This window comes from Eretmochelys imbricata, chromosome 26 (assembly GCF_965152235.1).
Source record: "Eretmochelys imbricata isolate rEreImb1 chromosome 26, rEreImb1.hap1, whole genome shotgun sequence".
NCBI classification, from domain to species: Eukaryota; Metazoa; Chordata; order Testudines; family Cheloniidae; genus Eretmochelys; species Eretmochelys imbricata.
This window is the reverse complement of record NC_135597.1, coordinates 2,089,079-2,108,532: the sequence shown is the minus strand read 5'-3', so window position 1 is coordinate 2,108,532 and position 19,454 is coordinate 2,089,079. Positions and strand designations below refer to the sequence as shown.

Genomic DNA, 19,454 nt, shown 5'->3' with positions numbered 1-19,454 from the left:
TCAGCTGAGCGGCGTGTAAAATGCTTCGGGATCCTTTGGACAGGAGTGGGGCTATGGAAGGGCTGCAGTATTATTAGATACTCACACCAGCAATTGTCATCAGCAAAGGTTTGTAAGTTACTGCAGGTCTCTCTTCCTTCCAGTCCCACAAAGCTCCACGTCTGGGCTTCTCCTAGGAGATGTATCTGATGCATCTGATGAAGTGAGCTGTAGCTCACGAAAGCTCATGCTCAAATAAATTGGTTAGTCTCTAAGGTGCCACAAGTACTCCTTTTCTTCCTAGGAGAATGACTTCCATAGAGCAAACGCCCCATGGGCGTGGGCGGGCTCATCCCCTCCCTGTTTTACACAGAGGTTAAGTGACCTGCCCAAGGCCCACAGTGGCAGCACTGGGACTAGAACCCGGGAGCTCTTGGTGCCGCCTGCCCAGCGCACCAGGCCAAGCTGTGTCCTTAGGAAGCCAAGAAGGATCAGCGGCCCCAGAAGAGGCTGGAAGTCACAGTGGGACGGTGGTGCTGCGCTATAAAGAACATTCAGGCCTTGCTGCGTGGCACACCGACTGTCCTCCTGTTTTCTGGCCTAGGGCAACGTCCGCTTCTGTGCTGTCAAGGATCGGCTCAAATGACATCTCAAAACAAGGCGAGGAGCCTTGTTAAACAGGTCAGTGTAAACACTGCCATCAAACCTTTAGAGTGTTTGCACAACACCAGGGGCAAGGCCAAGGGATTCCTGACAGCTCTGCGCATTTGCAAAGGAGGATCCAATACTCCGCTTGCAAGCCCTTGGGGCAGGATTCAGCTGCCAGCCCCCAACATTCCTCTGACCTGGAGCAAGTAGCATTTGAGTCTCACCAGGAGCCTGTGACGGCAGGGAGCCAGTCTGGTGGCAGGAGGATTGAGCTATGCATTCTGAACGGAAAAGAGAGCTCCCAAGTCAGGCCGTGGGGCCTAGTGGCTAGAGCATAGGCCTGTGGCGTCAGCTATCATTCCCAGCCCAGCTCCAGACTTGCAGGGTGCTATTGGGCAAGTCACTGGACAAGATCTCATTTCTACCTCTGCAAAATGGGGAGACACCCCACCAGGCCCCCAGGGAGCTGGCAAGGATTAACCCAAGTGCTCCAAAACCCTCGGATGAGAGTAGCTACAGAGGGAGCAGCATTCCCAACCCCTAAAATCCACCTGACAGCCAGCTGGGGAGCGGCCATGCAGCCCACAGCAGGAGACGGGTCCCACCTATGACCAGCACAGCTGCGCAGAGGTGCTAACAAGCTGGCGGTGCACTGCCAGACAGGACCTGCAGCTGCCCTAAAAGGAGAGAGGGCAGCCCATGGCAACTACAGGCCCTGGCATACACCATGCTTTGATGGGCCCCGCTGCGCTGCACGCTGGGACCTGCAGTCTGTGGGGCCCCAGCCCATAACGAAGTTTAGGGTAGCTGTGTAAGGGCATCCCACGCATCCTCCAGGGTCCTGGAAAGATGCCGTCCCTCCCGGGACACGACAGCGAGTTTGCTGCACACGGTTAGTCTCAATAGGACCCGATATCTCGGATGGGCTCAGTGATTCCAGCACACCTCAGCCCTGGATTCCTCCCCCAGCCCCCTGGCCCTCACTCCAGTACTGACCTCTCCCCGCTCCCAGTGGGTTTCCAGCCCCTCTCCTGTATGGGAAAGACAGAAGAGCTGGGCAGGTTATGCCCAGCAACGCCGCTCCCCCAACGGGAAGGTAAACAACCGCAGGTGCCTCTGCCCAGCTGGCCCATCAGCAGTGTTTGCCTTTCGGATGTTTTCCCAAGGCAGGTTTAGGGGCCTGACGCACTTGCTGAGCTTCTCTCCGACTCCACTTCCAGCCAGCGCCAGCTCTCTCCCACCGCCCCCAGGGACCAGGACAAGGGAACGGAGCCCCTCGCTGAAAGGCCTATGCTGGATCTGGCCCAGATGGAGCCTCCCACGGCAAGGGACGAGGCTGGGGCTCGGAGCCAGCCGAGAAAGGGAGATGAGCTTAAATCAAATGGAATTTTGAACAACGTTGCAGCAGCCAGACCTCCTTCCCGAGCAGAGCACACACCTCGGGTTAGAGAGGGCCAGGCAATGCTCTGGCGCCCGAGGAGAGGGGAGCTGCTGAAACAGCCGTTTGTAATTGCCTAGCAAAGAGTAAATAAGGCATGTCCTGGTGGAGGGAATACTCAGGCGCAGCAGCACCAGCCCAGTGCAGCCAAGGTCCTTGGGGCTGAGCCTGGACCCTGAGCCCAGAGGGTTCGGCCACAGGACACTCGTATGACACTCAGAGCATGCCTGGCCTAGGCAGCTGGATTGGCAGAGAATGGGCTGGGCTCCTGGAGACTGTACAAATGCTCCAGAACTTGGGGCAGATTTGGAGCCGGATTGGGGCCTTTCATTAGCGAATCCAACGTCCGGCCCAGCCAACGATGCCAGCCTGTCCCCATCTCCCATAGCTGCCTCTATATCTGCTTCCCAACCTGCCCACTCTCCACACACAGGGCACCCTCCGGGGCTGGGCAACGAGGCAACTCCCCAGTCAGCACTGAAATTCCTCCCCAAGACCTGCTTGTGACAGGCCACTTCACAATGGTGAGAGGAAGCTGGGAACACTTACAAACATGTTCTGGCATCAAATGGAGGCCAATTCTCTGGCATAGAATCCGGGTTGGAAGGGAGCTCAGGAGGTCGTCTAGTCCAATCCCCTGTTCAAAGCAGGGCCAATCCCCAGTTTTTGCCCCAGATCCCTAAATGGCCCCCTCAAGGATTGAACTCACAACCCTGGGTTTAGCAGGCCAATGCTCAAACCACTGTGCTATCCCGCCCCCCATAATTTACATCATCTTCACCACCTCTCCCTGCCTGGACTCCTCAGGAGTCCCTGTGTGGTCTCTTCCTGATGGGGAGAGCTCGCAGCCTAGGCCTCCCCTGAGGCCTGTGCAACACCTAGCATGTTGCGGGCACGAGCAGGGACAGACAGCACCATCCACATAGGCTCTCGCCAGCCGTTTGGACGCACAGCGCAGGTTTCAGCTTCCTGCCACGCCGCAAGTCTTCCTGGGCACTGGGTCTTGCTCCTGTCCAAGCTGAGCCATCCCCACCCCCCACCGCTGCCAACTCATTGTCCTACTGGGGGATGGTGCAACAGGGGAAGTTTTCTTAAAGCCCAGTGCTCACGTGACTATTTCAGCTTTCATTGCAGAGAAGAAAAGTAAGGGTCTAGACCTTGTTTTTGGCTTGAAAAGTTGGAAAAAAAACCCCACAACCCAAGCGTGACCTAAAGGCTCAAAAAAGCCCCCAAAATGGACCAGAAAATTGATTCATATTTAAAATCCCCTGATTTTGGGGGCCTAACTCCTGAACATTTGCTGCCGCATCTAGCCAGGAGCTCCTTGCTTTGAGCAATAGAGGAAGGTCGGGAGGGTTGTGTTCCCCCAACACCCTTTTGTAACACCTGGGGTGGGACGCCTGGCCCCAGAGTGACCCAGTTAAAAGCCTTGGAAGCATCACACACACAGCTCCAGCTCACTTATGCAAACCCTCCGTCCCTCGGAACTCCCTGCTCTCCCAAAACAGGATCCCAGCCCACAGCCACCATGAATGTCGCTGAGAGTTCCCACAGTCGCTCCCTGTCCCCCGCGACACTAGAGTAATGCAGGATGCATGCGCATCCGCCCCAGCAGCCCCTTCTCGCCGCAGAGGTCACTACACAACCTGACCAAACACAACTCACTCCTAGCTCCTCCCTGCCTGGGCAACTTCTCCAACAGGAAGCCCATTCAGTCCCGCGACGTCCATAAGAATGTTCCTGGCACGCAGCACACGGTGATCCCGCCACGCAGACACGAAGCGGAGTGCGGGACAGCTGGCTCTCTTTATTTTCCCTTCTTGCAGCTATAATGAAATCCAGCACCAGGAAGTTCAATGTGTGCCGGAAACCACAGGGCAGGGGCAAAGGGGGCTTTTATTTGCCTTCTAGAGTATATATTTTTAATGATTTTTTTAAGAGCCCTTAAGCTAAAATTCCTTGGCCTCCATTAAGCTTGTTGTTCATTCTCTCCAAAGACCACGTGTGAGCTTGCACCAGGGCGGTGAGAAGGTAACAAGAGCCATTGTCCTTGCAGGGTGGCTGCATCCCTTGGTACCTCTGCTGCATCAGGCATGTGGGGGTGGGCGGGAGAAAGCGGCACGTTTCCTCCTTGGAATGAGAGCCTCCCAGAGAGCATGCGTGGAGCATTATTCGAAAGTGGAGTGGACTGCAGCTGGGAGCCAGGGCTGCAACAGCTGGCATGCTCCAGGATACAGTACACTCGATGTCAGACACCTAGGCTGCTGTGACTGATAATATTCGGCAAGGGAGTGAGCAGTGGGAACACAGGCAAGATCTCTAGCTTGGAGATGGCACAAGCAGCCCTTGTGGCCACCTACACTGCAGGCTGCTGGTTGCATTGGGCCCAGATTCACGAAAGCTTTTAGCCTCCTCTCGTTGCAGGCCCCAGTTTTTAATCAAGCCTAACCCAGTGCTGGCAGCCACTGCTCCCGAGCCAAGGGCCTGGGTACCTTCTAATCTCAAAGCAGCTGCTTGATAGCACATGGAGTCCTGTGCTTGGGAGGGCTACCGCCCGCACAACTCCTGGGGCGTTTCCCTTCCCCCTCGCAGGGAACTTCCCCCTCTGCCGTCAGTAACGTCCTTGTGGCATGTTGTCGTCCCGTCTCCTGGGGGCGGTAATACTTCGGAGTCATTCTGGCTGTTGGGTTTAGCACAGGGGGCTGGCGGCCTGCAATGTCCAGAAGGTCAGACCTCAGGATCTTGGGGTCCCTTCTGGCCTTAAACTCTGACCGTTAGAACACAGGACTGGGCGTCAGGACTCCTGGGTTCTAGTCTAGCTCTGTCCCTGACTGGCGCGGTGAGTGAGCATGGGCAAATCACTTGGGGCCCTCACGTTTCAGACAGATGTAGCTCGACACCTAACCCCATATCGAGGCTCCGCAGCAAGTGGGCAGGTTTCCAGATGGGGAAACCCTTAGCTCCAGTTGAAATCAATATGGATTTGGGGGGCTCCCTGTACCGACCCAAGCTGAGCCAGGCTCCCCATCTGTACAATGGAAACAATTCACCCTACGCTCATGAGGCTGTGTTAACTTCAGTGCAGCACTTAGAGGAGAGCAGCCTGTTCTTACCACTCTGTTTGGGGCTTCCTATGCCCTGACCTGCAGCATGAGAGGCCTTGAATGTCCCCCTCTTCCCCCTAACTTGGCCTGAAGCCCTCTGAAAGGCTGACCGTAGGAGACAGGCCTGGCTAGAGCACTGCCCAGTACAGAATCCATGGGAACAGGGAACATCCTTGGCGAGAAAGCAGGGGTTGGGACAAAGGGGAGACAGGGGCACATTAATCGGCTCTCAGGGCTGATCTGAATTCAGGGCTGGAGAAAGAGCTGGGAGGTTGAAGTCCTTGTTTAGCTGCAAGGCGAGGACTGTGGTCGCCGACTCCACTCCTCTGGCACAGCAGCACTGACGCTCGCCTGGGCAGGAGACAACTTGCTCCAGGGCAGGCCTGAGACTGTGGAACTAACGCCCTCAAGAACTAACGAGTATCCCAAACCTCCCCCCTTCAGCACCAAGTAGCAGGCTCATTTCTTTGACCTGCCTTTGGCAGATAGCAGTGTGCACGCGCGTGTGTAACAGACTAGAATCTGCAGGGCCGACGCAGCAGCTAGTGGCAGAGTGAGCTTTCCCTACGCTGGTGAACATGTCTCAACCCCACCCCTACGGGCCACCCTCCACCTGCGTGGCAGGGAGAGAGAACAGGGTTCCTCACTCTTCCTTCCAGTCAAGTCCTGGTCTCTTTGCTGAGTCAGCCAACAAGAGGCCAGCTGTGAATTTTTTGTATCATGGACACCTGTCCCCTGAGCAGCAGGCAAGGACCCGTGGCATGCATTTCACACCACACACATGGCAGAGACACCAGCAGCTTTTAGCCTCTGCCCACCTGGCCCAGTTCTGAGCCAGCTGCCTAGCAGTGAACGGCAACAGAAACCAGAACTGGTCCCCCATTTCTTGTGTCATGCAACCCACAGAATTCAGCACAAAGAGGGAGCGTGCACTGAGTGACTTGCGACCTACGCAGTTTGTTTAAAGGTCTCAAACCAGGTGCCAGCAACCAATCAAAACCTGGAACTGGGCTCCTCTTGCTCTAGGCAGTGCCCAATGGCTCAGGAAGTGTGGCAACATTTCCTCTGATGCAGGCCCCCAGCAAACGCCTTCTCATATTAAGCATGTGTCTGCCCTCACTCAGGCTGCTGGCTACGCAGGGAAAGCTCTGAGGTCACATGGAAGTAGGGCTGCTTCACCATCACTCTCATCCGACACACCAGCCAGGAGCCAGCCGGCAACTTGAGTCAGAGCAGAAGCTCTGCTTGGCTGCAGTAAGGCATTTCATTCTGCCCCTCTCTTGTGTGTGCGGCAGAGAGACAGAGAAAGGGAGCAGGAAGCCTGGGACTGCAGCACCTGGCACAATGGGGGCCGGCCAGGGATGGAGCTTGTATGCAATACTGTAATGTAAATAACACCACAGCCACTGAGTCAGTCACTCCAATGTCGAGGACCATTCCAGCACCCGGCTGGCCTGAGAATGCCCAGCACAGGAGGACTCTCCCCTTCTCCTAAAAGGTAGAAATAATTCCTTCCCAAACGGCAGCATGGCTACATGCTAGCAGAGCGTCTTGTGTCAGCGTCGCCCCCATTCTTTGCAGCCGCCGGACTTGGCTTTCTGCAATCAGTAGCCCTCCCACAAAAAACCCATAACCAAGCCAAGTGCTAATGGCTACAAACCGGCAGCTTTTCTTTCGTAGCTCAGGTCAGGCCAGCACTCTAAGCTAAACCCAGAAGGACCATAAAGAAGGGAAGTGCATTAACATGGTAGCACTCTCCCCAGCTATCTGACACGCAGCACGGGACCATGTAACGTTGGATCCAGGCTCTGTAGGAGGAAAAAAAAGGGCAGACACCTCGCAAAGCCTTTGAAATCTTAGCGCATCCCAACTAGGAGTGATCTGTTATGTGCCACAGACCCCGGTGCATCTTTAGACCAGATCGTCCTACAAGAGGAGAAGGGATCCTTTCTTTCTTTCAACGGCTCCAGTACGACCAAGCTACAAAATATGAAGGGAACGTTCTCCAAGGAAAATTCTCATGGATGGGTGTCCACTAAAGCCAGCTGAGGGGAGAGGGGCTGGTCAGAGGAGGCAGCGGGGCCGCGGTTTGTTGTAGCAAATGGCAGCAAAACAGCCAGAAAATTTACTGCTCCCTAACGATGATGTTTTCCTTTCGGGTAATCCCAGGGCAGTGGGCTCTTCTGAAAGCAGTACAGCAGCGATCACACAGTTCGAAAGGACACGACTCACTGAAAATGAACCAACAAACCAACCAAACCCATGCAGCCCCCATTTGCTCTTTCCTGGCAAGCCCACGCCAGACCAGCTCAACACACAAGTCAGACCCCGCCCTCGGATGGGAATATTAAAGCAGCACTCCTTCTGCTTCTTACTGCACCAGGGATCAAGCGCCTGCCGTTGGAAATGAGCTGACAAGTCGGTGACTCATGACACAGAAGAGAATCCAATTCACTGCCCACTCCCAAAGCATGAGTGACTTCTGCAGGGCTAAGGTGGCCAGACCGTGTTTGCGTGGATGCAGCCGCGGATAGGACTGAGTGTACCCACAGAGCAGATGGGAGCAGGGCGGTGGCACACTCTTGACTGCGGCGCACGGAGTCTGTGTTCGCTCTCTAATTGGAACTTGTGGGGACTGTGCAAGCAACATCTGATAACCCCTTGTTCAATGGCAGCTGCTAGGCAGTCCTACTCGAACACACTCAAAGCTGGCAGCCACAGGACCCGAAGGAGCTGGGGCAGACCCATGGCTGGCATAGAGCAGAGAAGCGCCGTTGGCTTCCAGCAGCTGGCCCTAGATTTCATGTATTAAAAAGAAATTACTTCATTTGAAGGGTCTCAGAAACTCCCCCAAACCAGAAACCCATCCGATCCCCTGCCAATCAGACCTGTGAAATCAGAAAAGCTGTTGAATGTAAACTAAAACTGTCCTCCTAGGAAAGAAGCCCACGTACCAAATGGCAAGACATAAGCATTTGGGTGTCTGTTACACCAATAAACCTGTTCAGAGATAAACCCCCGGCCCCCACCTGTGCTACCCTGCGCTGTCACAGAACTGCATGCAGGGAGCTGTCACTCGACGTCTGCTCTCAGGCTTTTCACAGGACCACACGCCAGGAAGCTTTTCAGAGACAGACCCCCCCCCCACCCCACCAGTAATGCCAGCTGTTTTAGACTGATTTCAAACAGGAGTCCAAGGGACTTAGGCACCAAATGCAACTGAACAGCCCTTATTTTCAGATGAGGTGTAAAAGCCGCAGAGCGAAGTAGTGCACATGTTGAAATGGGGCTTTTCATGTCACAGGAAACCCTCCACGAAACCTTTTCATCTCACACAAAACCCTCCACGAACTTGTGCTCTCCCCAGTGACCGCCCACCCACTGCTGAAATGGAGCCACCCGTGGAGCGAAATGCAGCTTCTGCTTACCAACACCGACAACTAGCAGTAACGACCCCTCATGCCATGCAGGGATCTATAAGCCCCTTCCAAAGCTGGGTAAGGAAGGATCATTATCCCCACAGTAGGGAAGTTAAATGACCGACCCAAGTGAGTCAGGGGCAGAGCCACGAATAGAACCCAGGAGTCCTGGCTCCAACCTCTCTAGAGAACATGGCCCCCTGGAAAAAAATACCAAACCCAGGAATTCCACAGGGAGTCCAACTGCAGTTGGAATTTAGGTCGGCAGATGCACAGCGACTGATTCCAGTTGAGAAGCGCTACTCACCTGGAGCTTTTCAAACAGCCAAAGTGCACATCCACTTGGAAACCTCACCCCTTCTAACTGCCTGGATGCCAGCCGTGACTCCCGACTAGGCCCATATGAGCCCAGCAGGCCTCTTGTGCAGTGGGTCAGGCATGGACTGGGACACAGGGGAGCTGGATTCTCGCTCCAGCTCTGCCACTGAGCTGCTTGGGTGAGACACTTCCCCTCTCTGGGCCTCTGTCTTCTCTCCCACCCTAAGCTCTTCAGGGCAGGGACTCTTACTCTGGGTTTGCATCAGCACCTGGCGCAATGGGACCCTGGTCTCCACTGGGGTCACCTGGCACTGCCATAGCACAAAGTGTTAGAAGAAAACAATAATTTGGAGATGATTGAGAATGCCACAAAACTGTATGGGACTGAGCTGGTAACTGATCCAAGATCTTTCTTACAACTACAATACCCACCTGCGGAAGTAAAGAAACAGATTGATAGAGCCAGAAGAGTTCCCAGAAGTTACCTACTACAGGACAGGCCTAACAAAGAAAATAACAGAACGCCACTAGCCGTCACCTTCAGCCCCCAACTAAAACCCCTCCAACGCATTATTAAGGATCTACAACCTATCCTAAAGGATGACCCAACACTCTCACAAATCTTGGGAGACAGGCCAGTCCTTGCCTACAGACAGCCCCGCAACCTGAAGCAAATACTCACCAACAACCACATACCACACAACAGAACCACTAACCCAGGAACTTATCCTTGCAACAAAGCCCGTTGCCAACTGTGCCCACATATCTATTCAGGGGACACCATCACAGGGCCTAATAACGTCAGCCACACTATCAGAGGCTCATTCACCTGCACATCCACCAATGTGATCTATGCCATCATGTGCCAGCAATGCCCCTCTGCCATGTACATTGGTCAAACTGGACAGTCTCTACGTAAAAGAATAAATGGACACAAATCAGATGTCAAGAATTATAACATTCATAAACCAGTCGGAGAACACTTCAATCTCTCTGGTCACGCAATCACAGACATGAAGGTCGCTATCTTAAAACAAAAAAACTTCAAATCCAGACTCCAGCGAGAAACTGCTGAATTGGAATTCATTTGCAAATTGGATACTATTAATTTAGGCTTAAATAGAGACTGGGAGTGGCTAAGTCATTATGCAAAGTAGCCTATTTCCCCTTGTTTTTTCCTACCCCCCCCCCCAGATGTTCTGGTTTAACTTGGATTTAAACTTGGAGAGTGGTCAGTTTGGATGAGCTATTACCAGCAGGAGAGTGAGTTTGTGTGTGTATGGGGGTGGGGGGGGGTGAGAAAACCTGGATTTGTGCTGGAAATGGCCCACCTTGATTATCATGCGCATTGTAGGGAGAGTGGTCACTTTGGATGAGCTATTGCCAGCAGGATAGTGAGTTTGTGTGTGTGGTTTTTGGGAGGGGGGTGAGGGGGTGAGAGAACCTGGATTTGTGCAGGAAATGGCCCAACTTGATTATCATGCACATTGTGTAGAGAGTTGTCACTTTGGATGGGCTATCACCATCAGGAGAGTGAATTTGTGTGGGGGGGGTGGAGGGTGAGAAAACCTGGATTTGTGCTGGAAATGGCCCAACTTGATGATCACTTTAGATAAGCTATTACCAGCAGGACAGTGGGGTGGGAGGAGGTATTGTTTCATATTCTCTGTGTGTATATAAAGTCTGCTGCAGTTTCCACGGTATGCATCCGATGAAGTGAGCTGTAGCTCACGAAAGCTCATGCTCAAATAAATTGGTTAGTCTCTAAGGTGCCACAAGTACTCCTTTTCTTTTTGATCCAAGATCATCCTAGTATCTGATGTCCAATCAGAGCTCCTCTTCCCATCCTAAGACTCCCTTAATTTCTGCTTTGCATGCAGCTTGGCTCTCAAAACTCCACCAATGAACAGTCTCAGAGGAGTTCTAGTGTATGGAGATTGTATGTTAACTTTTCCTGGTAGTTCCAATCCCACATAATTACAGGATGGGCAGAGGCCTGGAGCCAGGCAGATCCAGATCTGTCACACTGTTGTAAATCCAGAGTAACTTCACAGAAGTCGGTGAAGTTCCTCCTGGGCAGCAGTGATCAGAATCTGGCCCTTATCCTTGTAACATTTGCCTGTGGTGAGCAGGTGTTACTCCCTTCATCTCCAGAATGTCAGACAGAAAGAAAAAAAGAATCACCTAGTTATTCATGGGGCTACCAAAACTAGGCTCCAAGCCTGATCCCAGTGTGACACTGAGTGACCATCTAGGTAAAATACACAGCCCCAGTCACTCTAAAACACTCTCACAAATATTGGCTTCGCTTGGCTTCACACAGGCTTGCAGTTGCTTCTTCAACCACTTTCTTAGACCCAGAAAGAGCATCACTGTTAGTTACAATAGCTCCCTTTGAATCAAGCAGAGTAATACCCTCTTTGTTAAATACAAGTCTGTTCCCTGAAATGCTCTTTGCTCACTTAAACGAGGTGTAGGTCCCTACTAAGAAGCTGTCTGCAGCAATTATTACCCTCTTCCCTGCCCCAGTTGCCAGCAAACCACGCTGCTAGTCCATGGCCACCTTTCAGCCCAGATAACATCACTCTGACAAGAGTCTGGTAAGGATTTTCCCCCCCCTCTTTTAAATTGGGCTTGTACCTTTTTTCCCCTCTTTACCTGGGAGAAAGGAAGTCTGAAAGAGTGATTGGCTTTAAAGTAAAGGAGTACTTGTGGCACCTTAGAGACTAACCAATTTATTTGAGCATAAGCTTTCGTGAACTACAGCTCACTTCATTGGAGCTGTAGCTCACAAAAGCTTATGCTCAAATAAATTGGTTAGTCTCTAAGGTGCCACAAGTCCTCCTTTTCTTTTTGAGAATACAGACTAACACGGCTGCTACTCTGAAACCTGGCTTTAAGGTGTTTTTCTTTTCCTGTTTAGTTTTTAACCTTTAAAATATCAGGAGAGAGAAAGAAAACACCACCACCTAGCTCTGACAGCACATTTAGTCAGTAGATCTCAAAGGAGTTTACAAAAGGAGATCAGTTTCATTATCCCCATTTTACAGATGGGGAAAGAGAGAGTGAAGTGACATGGGTTACCCAGCAGGCCAGTGGCAGAGGCACCCAAGTCTCTTGAGTCACAGTTCAGGGCTCTATTTATTAGGCCATACTGCTTGGCTCACTGGAGGGATTTGTTGTGGGTTTCAGAGGACTTATGTTATGAGCTCTCAAACTAACTGAAGGCCAGCAGTGTTAAATCTTAGCAAAGAGTTCCTTTCTCCAACTTGTTGATAAGTCATTGAAGTTAAATATGCACTAAAATATGTCTGAAGCAAGCCAACAAATCCTTTCCTCTCCCCATTGCTCAATTTCCATGCTTGGCTCTTGCAATGGTCTCCTTTCACTAAGTCTCACCACCACAGTCTTCCCATCTAGATGGGACCTGAATTTCTAATGTGAAAAAAAAAAAAAACACGCACGCAAAGCAAAAAGCCAGACCCATCTTCCAGCCTTCCTTCTCCACCATAAAGCAGCTAAAAAAAGAAACAAAGCCCATTTTTAAATCCCTAGTTTGTAACGTCTTTAAAAAGGGCCTAAAATGACCACGTTTCCCCTTCAGCACCAGCTCTCTACAAATCTCTCACCCTCCTGTTATGCACCACAATCTGTTGGGGGCAGTGGGACCTTAATTCATTTCCCAACCCCCTACAAACCACACACATCAGGGAAATTACCTTTCACTTTAGAACACACACATACACACACACACACGGCCAGAGAGAAATCATTAACTCAGCAACTGCTTACCAGGTTTGTCTATTTTTGTTCATTTTACAAAGTGTAAAATTAGCAACTTCCTTGTCACCTGACCTACCTGTCACCACTTCAGCTATTCACCCCCAGCATTAATGTCCATTAAGCTGCAGGGGAGAGAGAGAAGCTAGCTGTAAAGCAGGAAGATTTTGGGGGAGGGAGTTAGCCAACAGGCCCTCTCTGCACACAGGTTCCCAGGACTGCCCATGTGGATTCAGCAAACTGCGGACAAAGTTGTCCCCCCCTCCCCCCAGATGTGAAAGTTTGAGTTATGCCAGAGAAATCACCTGTGAACTGTTGTTTTGTAACAATGGCTTTTGCGTATCTAATTAACAGCTTCTGACACTCTAGTCAAGCTAAAGCCAGCGTACTTAAGCATGCGCGAACCTGGCTGTGACTAACACTAGGGGGGAGACTTCAGGCCATGTCTACATGGGAGGTACATGGTGTAACTTAGCTTTTTCCAGCAGAAGCTGCCCTGAGCCCACCCACAAATTGTCTTGTTTGTGGTTTATCTTGTGCCTCATACCATAATTGTTAAACCTCTTTAGAAGCAGCTTCGCTGTTTCAGTAGGTGTCCTACTGGTGGAAGGTTTGCGTGGATGCATCCTCATGCCTATTTGCTCACACCGCGTCATTGAGTCCTCCCACTGCTATCCCACGCTGCACTGCTTCACACCTGAACTGGCCCATCTAGTGACCCTGGGCCAGACGTTCCCACTGTTTAAATGCTGCAGGTACACCCCTATGAGCATCAATTTGCAACTCAAGCTCATGGCAAGTACATAGATTCATAGTCTATTACGTCACTCACGCTCCATACTTCCTCATGTCACACAGTCTTCTAAGCCATCCCTCATTTAGGAGCCAGTTGAAGGCGCAAAGACACAGACCTTGCCCACACTGGGATTCGCCCAGATTTCAGCCGCTAGTGCAGACAGGCAAAGCGCCGCTATCCTGCAATTACTGGCACCGTTGACCCTAGCTCCCAGCAGGGGCGCGCACCAGGGTAGCTACAGCAGTGGTTGGAATATGGACAGATGCCAGGTGCAATCTCAGGATTTTAAGAAGGGCCGGGCTATGGTTTGTGAACGCTTGAGGTTGGGAATACCGCTGACAGCGCAAAGGGCCCTGAAAGTGCAGTGAAGTCCCAGCAGCCTGTGAGAGTGGTGTAAAGGGGCCCTAGCGTATGAGGATCCCGCCCAACCGGATTCACTGAAGGTGGCTGAGGGCACTGGCTTTGGGGAGGGGAGTCAGGAAATTCTGGCTCCTGAACCACACGGCCTCTAAAGACTCCACCGGGAACACCGATGGCACCAGGAAAGCACTCCCAGATCCCTAAACCCTCCGGAGTTTGCAGCCTCTCCTTTAGCTCAGATCACTGTTGATCAGTAACCATTTGGCAGACCGAGACGTCCGTTCCAGCTGCACTCCAACCAGCTTGACACACACACAGCTCTATCTGCCCTGGGCCAGGATGAGGCCTTGCCCACAGACTCTGGCCTGGCCACACACCTTCAAGTGCCATGGTCCCCATGGGGAGGAGTGCACAAGCTAGATCAAAGGCCCTGCATGCCAGAATTGGCAGGGGCAGTCAGGTCACTGCAGATTCACCCCCAGTGATGCCCTCTTTGACAGGCCACTCACAGCGACCAACACGTAGCCAGCTCCCCAGAAGGAGCCCAAGGGACTAACCTGGCTTTTACAGGTAACGGGCCTAGTCATCCCACCACAGCAAGAAGCTTAAACAGAAACAGGATCAGGCATCGTGTGTCCACAGAGCAGAATCCCTTTGACCAACACTGGGGCAGAAGGCAGCAGCTGTTTTCTCTCCTAGTGCCCAGCACAGCAGCTCCAGACCAGACTCCTACCGCCGGCTGGAAGAGCAGGAGTGGGGACGTATAGGGAGGCAGAATATCCTTGTCTAATTGGCCAGGGCTCCAGAGTTAACACCTCCGCATGATCTCTAATGGCTGCACGCAGGCAGGACCTTGACTCTGCCTCGCACCCATGCTTCAGTCCCCCCGCAGCGCATACAGAAGTGTTTTTCTGGCCCTGAGACAAGGCTCCCCCAATGCTGCCCTTGGGGCAGTCAATTGCCACTGAGGCAGAGGGGTTTTCGCACAGTTGCCATTTTAATGTGTTCGCTGTGAAGACACGAGCTGCTGCTTTATAGTCCTGGAACCAGCAGCTCAGCCTGGAGCCAGGACTCCATCCGAGCCCGCAGCAAATACACAATGGAAAAAAGCCCTGCAAAGAGAGCACCCAACACCTTGCTAAACACACTTCCAGGCCTTTTCCATGGGATATTGACCAAGTCCCAGCACTTAAAGGAGACTCAGGATTCCAGAAACACAGGCACGTATTTCAGTACAGGGTTAAACTCCAGTGCATTTTATGGCAGCAGGGATATTTCTGCAATGACATTTGGATCAAGTATTTCCAGGTGTCATGCTGGCTGGCATGCAGAAGGGAGAGGCAAAGTCAGAGACCTAAACCATCTCTGCCACGCTTACACTAGCCCGAAGCTGTAGGACCAGTTATTTACCCCTAGGCTCACCCCAACCTCAAATATACAGGAGTCACAAGCCTGAGAAAAATAAATCCCTCCTGTGACCCTTTTCATGCCTCGGAAGCCAGACTTGAGCTCAGATCCACCTCTGAAGACTTTCAAAGCTGCATTTGGACTCCCAGCACCTGTTTCAATTAAATGGGATCTTGGCATCTGAATCCCCTAAGCATCTTTGAAAGACCCAGTCCAGATACTTTTATCCACAATAAGCCCATTGGAATAGATCATGACCTAGGGTGTGCAGGGGATTTGAACATTACAATGGCCCAGATCTGCTTGGCAATTGAGACACTTTTGCCTTGAGCTAGCTACAGTAATGTCCTGAATGCATCCGATGAAGTGAGCTGTAGCTCACGAAAGCTTATGTTCAAATAAACTGATTGGTCTCTAAAGTGCCACAAGTCCTCCTGTTCTTTCTACTGTACACTGGTGCTGCTCCTTAGTGGCACGAACTGTTCGCTGCTTTGATGTGCAGCAGCAGCAGCTCATTCGTGCAAATCATTCCTGAAGGATTCCAGTAGCTCAGGTTTCCAGCCTTGGAAGACTGGGAATTGGAAAAAGTAGACTCTGGAGATGTCCAAGGTCAGAATGCACGAGGGGACCCCGCACCCACCCCACCCAGGATGAAAAATCAGGGAAAGTAACCGTTATCAAGCCTGAAAGAAAATCGCCTCACTGCACTTGAATAGCAGGACCGGCAGTTGAGTTACTTTCCTGCCTCCATCAGAGAACAGCTTGTTGTCATCTTGGGCTGAAATTAACACACTATTTCTGTCTGAGCTTTTATAGTTGCTCTGCCTCCCATTAAAATGGTCTGTGTTTCTGATACTAGTAATTTACAAGCTACGCATTCCTGCCTGGTGTTCACCTGCCTAACAATGAGCTTCCTCGGAGGAAAGAAATAAGCAGAGAGTCTGAGCTACAGTGCTCTGGTGAAGCCAACTCACACCAGCTCAACTTTGACTTGAGTTAGCATGGGCCAAAAGGAGCTTTCATCGGACATCCGATGGCTTAAGTGAAAAGAGCCGAGGAGCTTAGTTCAGTAGACAGGTGCCCATACGGGTAGCTAGGCAGCTCACAAAGCACACACGCCTATGAATGCGGGTCTTGGCTGGAAGGCAAAGGGCTAAATGAGCCACAGAGTCTGAACTCTCTTCTGTAGAGATGGTTCTCCCAAGCTCCAGGCTGAGGCACAATTAGCAAGCAAGCAAGCATCCCCGCCAGTTGGTGAATACAAATATAGGAGTGTGTGGCAAGCAGTTCTCCCACTGTTCTCCCACACTGCGTTCACTGATAAGAGAGGGTTCCCTTCAGAAGAATGTGCCTTCCAATAAATACTAGCTTGCTGTGGGATCATCCTGAAAGCAAGATATTTCCCCCAGTCACTTTAAGGGATTTCATTATTTCACAGGTATCAGAGTAGCAGCTGTGTTAGTCTGTATTCTCAAAAAGAAAAGGAGTGCGTGCATCCGATGAAGTGGGCTGTAGCTCTCAAAAGCTTATGCTCAAATAAATTGGTTAGTCTCTAAGGTGCCACTAGTCCTCCTTTTCATTATTTCAAGTCACTCTAAGCTCCTGTTTGCTTTTCAGTTATGAAAGCTTAGGAACATAGAATAAAATTTTCAAGTGATTTAGGAACATAAGTCCCATTTTTAAAAGTGATGTAGGCACTTAGGAGCCTGAGGCCAGGTCTGCAGGACAGACGGTTGCTGGCATAGCTACCCTGGTTAGGGGTGTGATGCAGTGCAATTTGTGACTGGCATACCTGAACTAGGAGCATTTTCCAGCACAGATGTAGTGACATCAGCAAAACTGCGCTTTTGCTAGAACAGGATATTTCGCTCAAGAAGTCTGGAATAAGCTATGCTGGCAAAGCGCAAAACAACCTTGGTATAAACCGTGTCCTCACTAGCAGCGCTTTGCCAGTATAGCCTAGGTAGCTACACCAGCAAAGCCTTCCAAGTGTAGAACCGGCCAAAGTCTCAATGAAAGGCAAGAGAACTGGCTGCTAACTCCCTGTTTCCCTTCTGGAAATGGGACTTTGATGCCTTTGAAAATTTCACCTCCAACAGTATCCCTCTGCATTTCCCGCATATTTACCACACTCGAACAATCAGCAGCCACTTTACATTAAGGGTTTAAAGATAAGGAAGGTCAAACAGTTTTTGTGGTGCAATGGGTGAAAATAAAGAGAAGCTATCTCCCACTACACCACGCCTGGTTAAAATGTACCACAACCAGAATTTCTGCTGTGATGTCTACAGCACAGTCACACAAAATATACCACACTACATCAGGTCAGCAGCATGACCACTTTTCCCTAGCATAATAAATTAGATCAAATCTCATGAAACAGACCATCTGTAGAATATCAATGAAAGGTCAGGTATAACACACAGTCTTGGGATTCTCTTGCAACACAGCTTTAGCTTTCTGTGGTAAACAAAAGTCACAACATGCTTTCTATGTTTTTCCTTATCTGCTTGTCAGAGTTTTGCATCCAGACAGAGCAGCAAACATGCATTTCATGCTTCCTGTTCAAAGACAGAGCCAGAGTCCAATTCTTAGCTCACACAAGAAAATCACATTGCAGTTCAGAGGTGCAGGGGAGATGCAAAATTTCCATCCCCAGGCCATAGTCATTGCAGAGAAAACTTTACACAAAAACCAAAAGCCTGGTTTTCAAACGTTTGCTCTGTATATGGTAGGTGAAAACACCAGGGGATGTTTTGTAAATGAAGCTATAAATGCTAAATATTGGTATTATAAAGCATCTTGTGGAACTACTGAGGAAACCCACTAAACCCCAGTTTCCAGGTCTGTTTCCTACAGCTGCATTTCAGGTTACAAAATATCCTGTTCTCAACCCCGCGGGCAGTTTGCTTTCACTCAGTAAAATCAAGAGAGCGGCAACAAAGCAGCAGATGCTTCACTCCCTGTTCCCAATTTCCTTCTGTTAGTCACGGTGTCAAGGCATGTTCAGAGACACTCAGATCATACACCCAAAATGACCCAAGTTATTCTCTTACCTTCTCTGGCTTTCAGCAGGACTGTGTTGGCCACAATATTCTCCAGCTCCATAGTGATCCAGATTTGGATATGTTGCCGGAGGAAGAAGAGGAAAGAGATGGAAAAAGGAAGGAGTAGCTGTGTCCTCGAAAACAGTCTACGAGGTGGCTAAACCCCCAAAATCTGAATGTAGCAATCACCCCAAACAAAATCAAAACCCTCCCGTCTTCTTCTGGAAGAGTCACTCGGAGTCGCAGAGGCCAGGATCTGGAGTCTTTGGTGGTAAAGAGTCAGCAGCACAAACCCAAAAGGAGGAAAGGATCCTTCCTAGAACGACTGCAATCCAGGATACAGGACTCCCCGCGGCTCCTTCCCCTCCACCTCCTCCCCAGCCCCCCCCCACCCCCCGCACCCCAGGAACTAGATCTCCGGCTCGTGAGACCAGCCCCTTGCACGGATTTTGGGGGCACTGGGGTCATCAACGCTGGGGGGAAAAACACCTCCCACCCCCACGCACCATACCCAGGGGAGGATGCTGGGTTCAGTCCCTTGAGTCCAGGGCAGGTTAGGGGCTCAGGATCCCCCCCACCCCCAGTGTAAGTCCAGCGCCCCACGAAGGGGAAGGAGAAGACTGGTATCCTCTATCCCCCAGCAGCAGCAGGAAATAGCATGGAATAGAACAGACTATAGCAATCTGAAACTGACTGGCTACAAAACGTTCCATGGGGGCGGGGCTTAGTGCAGCTGACGTTCCATAGGGCGGGACCAGATGGTCAACGCACTAGGTTTTATGTAACTCCCCCATTCCCCCCCAAGAAAAATAAAGCCTGGAATCACAAATGCATCCTGGGTAACGTAGTTCAACCACCACCTCCCCTTATTTGCACTTTTGAATCCCTAGTGCTGTGATTTATGATGGGGATAAGACAGCAATCTCTCCCCCACACACAGCTTGCTAACCACCCCAGGCTGGGGATGGCTTTTCCCCTCTGCTACATTTATCTGTGGTTTGCATACAGGAAGGATGACCCCATTCCAGCCAGGACTGGCTATCCCAGTATGGCGGGTGAGGTGAGGTCCCAGCTGTACTGGGCACAGCACTGGAGTGTGGCTAGGGGCTGGCTGTGCACACCATATCATGTCACCTGACAACTTACTTGGGTAGGCCC

General features: G+C 51.2%; 1 protein-coding gene across 1 annotated transcript in view; it reads right to left on the bottom strand.

Moving 5' to 3' along the window:
* LOC144257685 (G protein-coupled receptor kinase 5-like) overlaps positions 1-18,593 on the bottom strand; it is a 64,865-nt gene extending 46,272 nt beyond the window's left edge. The window contains exon 1 of the mRNA XM_077805757.1: positions 18,306-18,593. Within this exon, the coding sequence (XP_077661883.1) occupies positions 18,306-18,357 (52 nt within the window). The 5' untranslated portion in view covers positions 18,358-18,593. The remainder of the gene's footprint in view (positions 1-18,305) is intronic.
* Between the last annotated feature and the right edge of the window lie 861 nt (positions 18,594-19,454).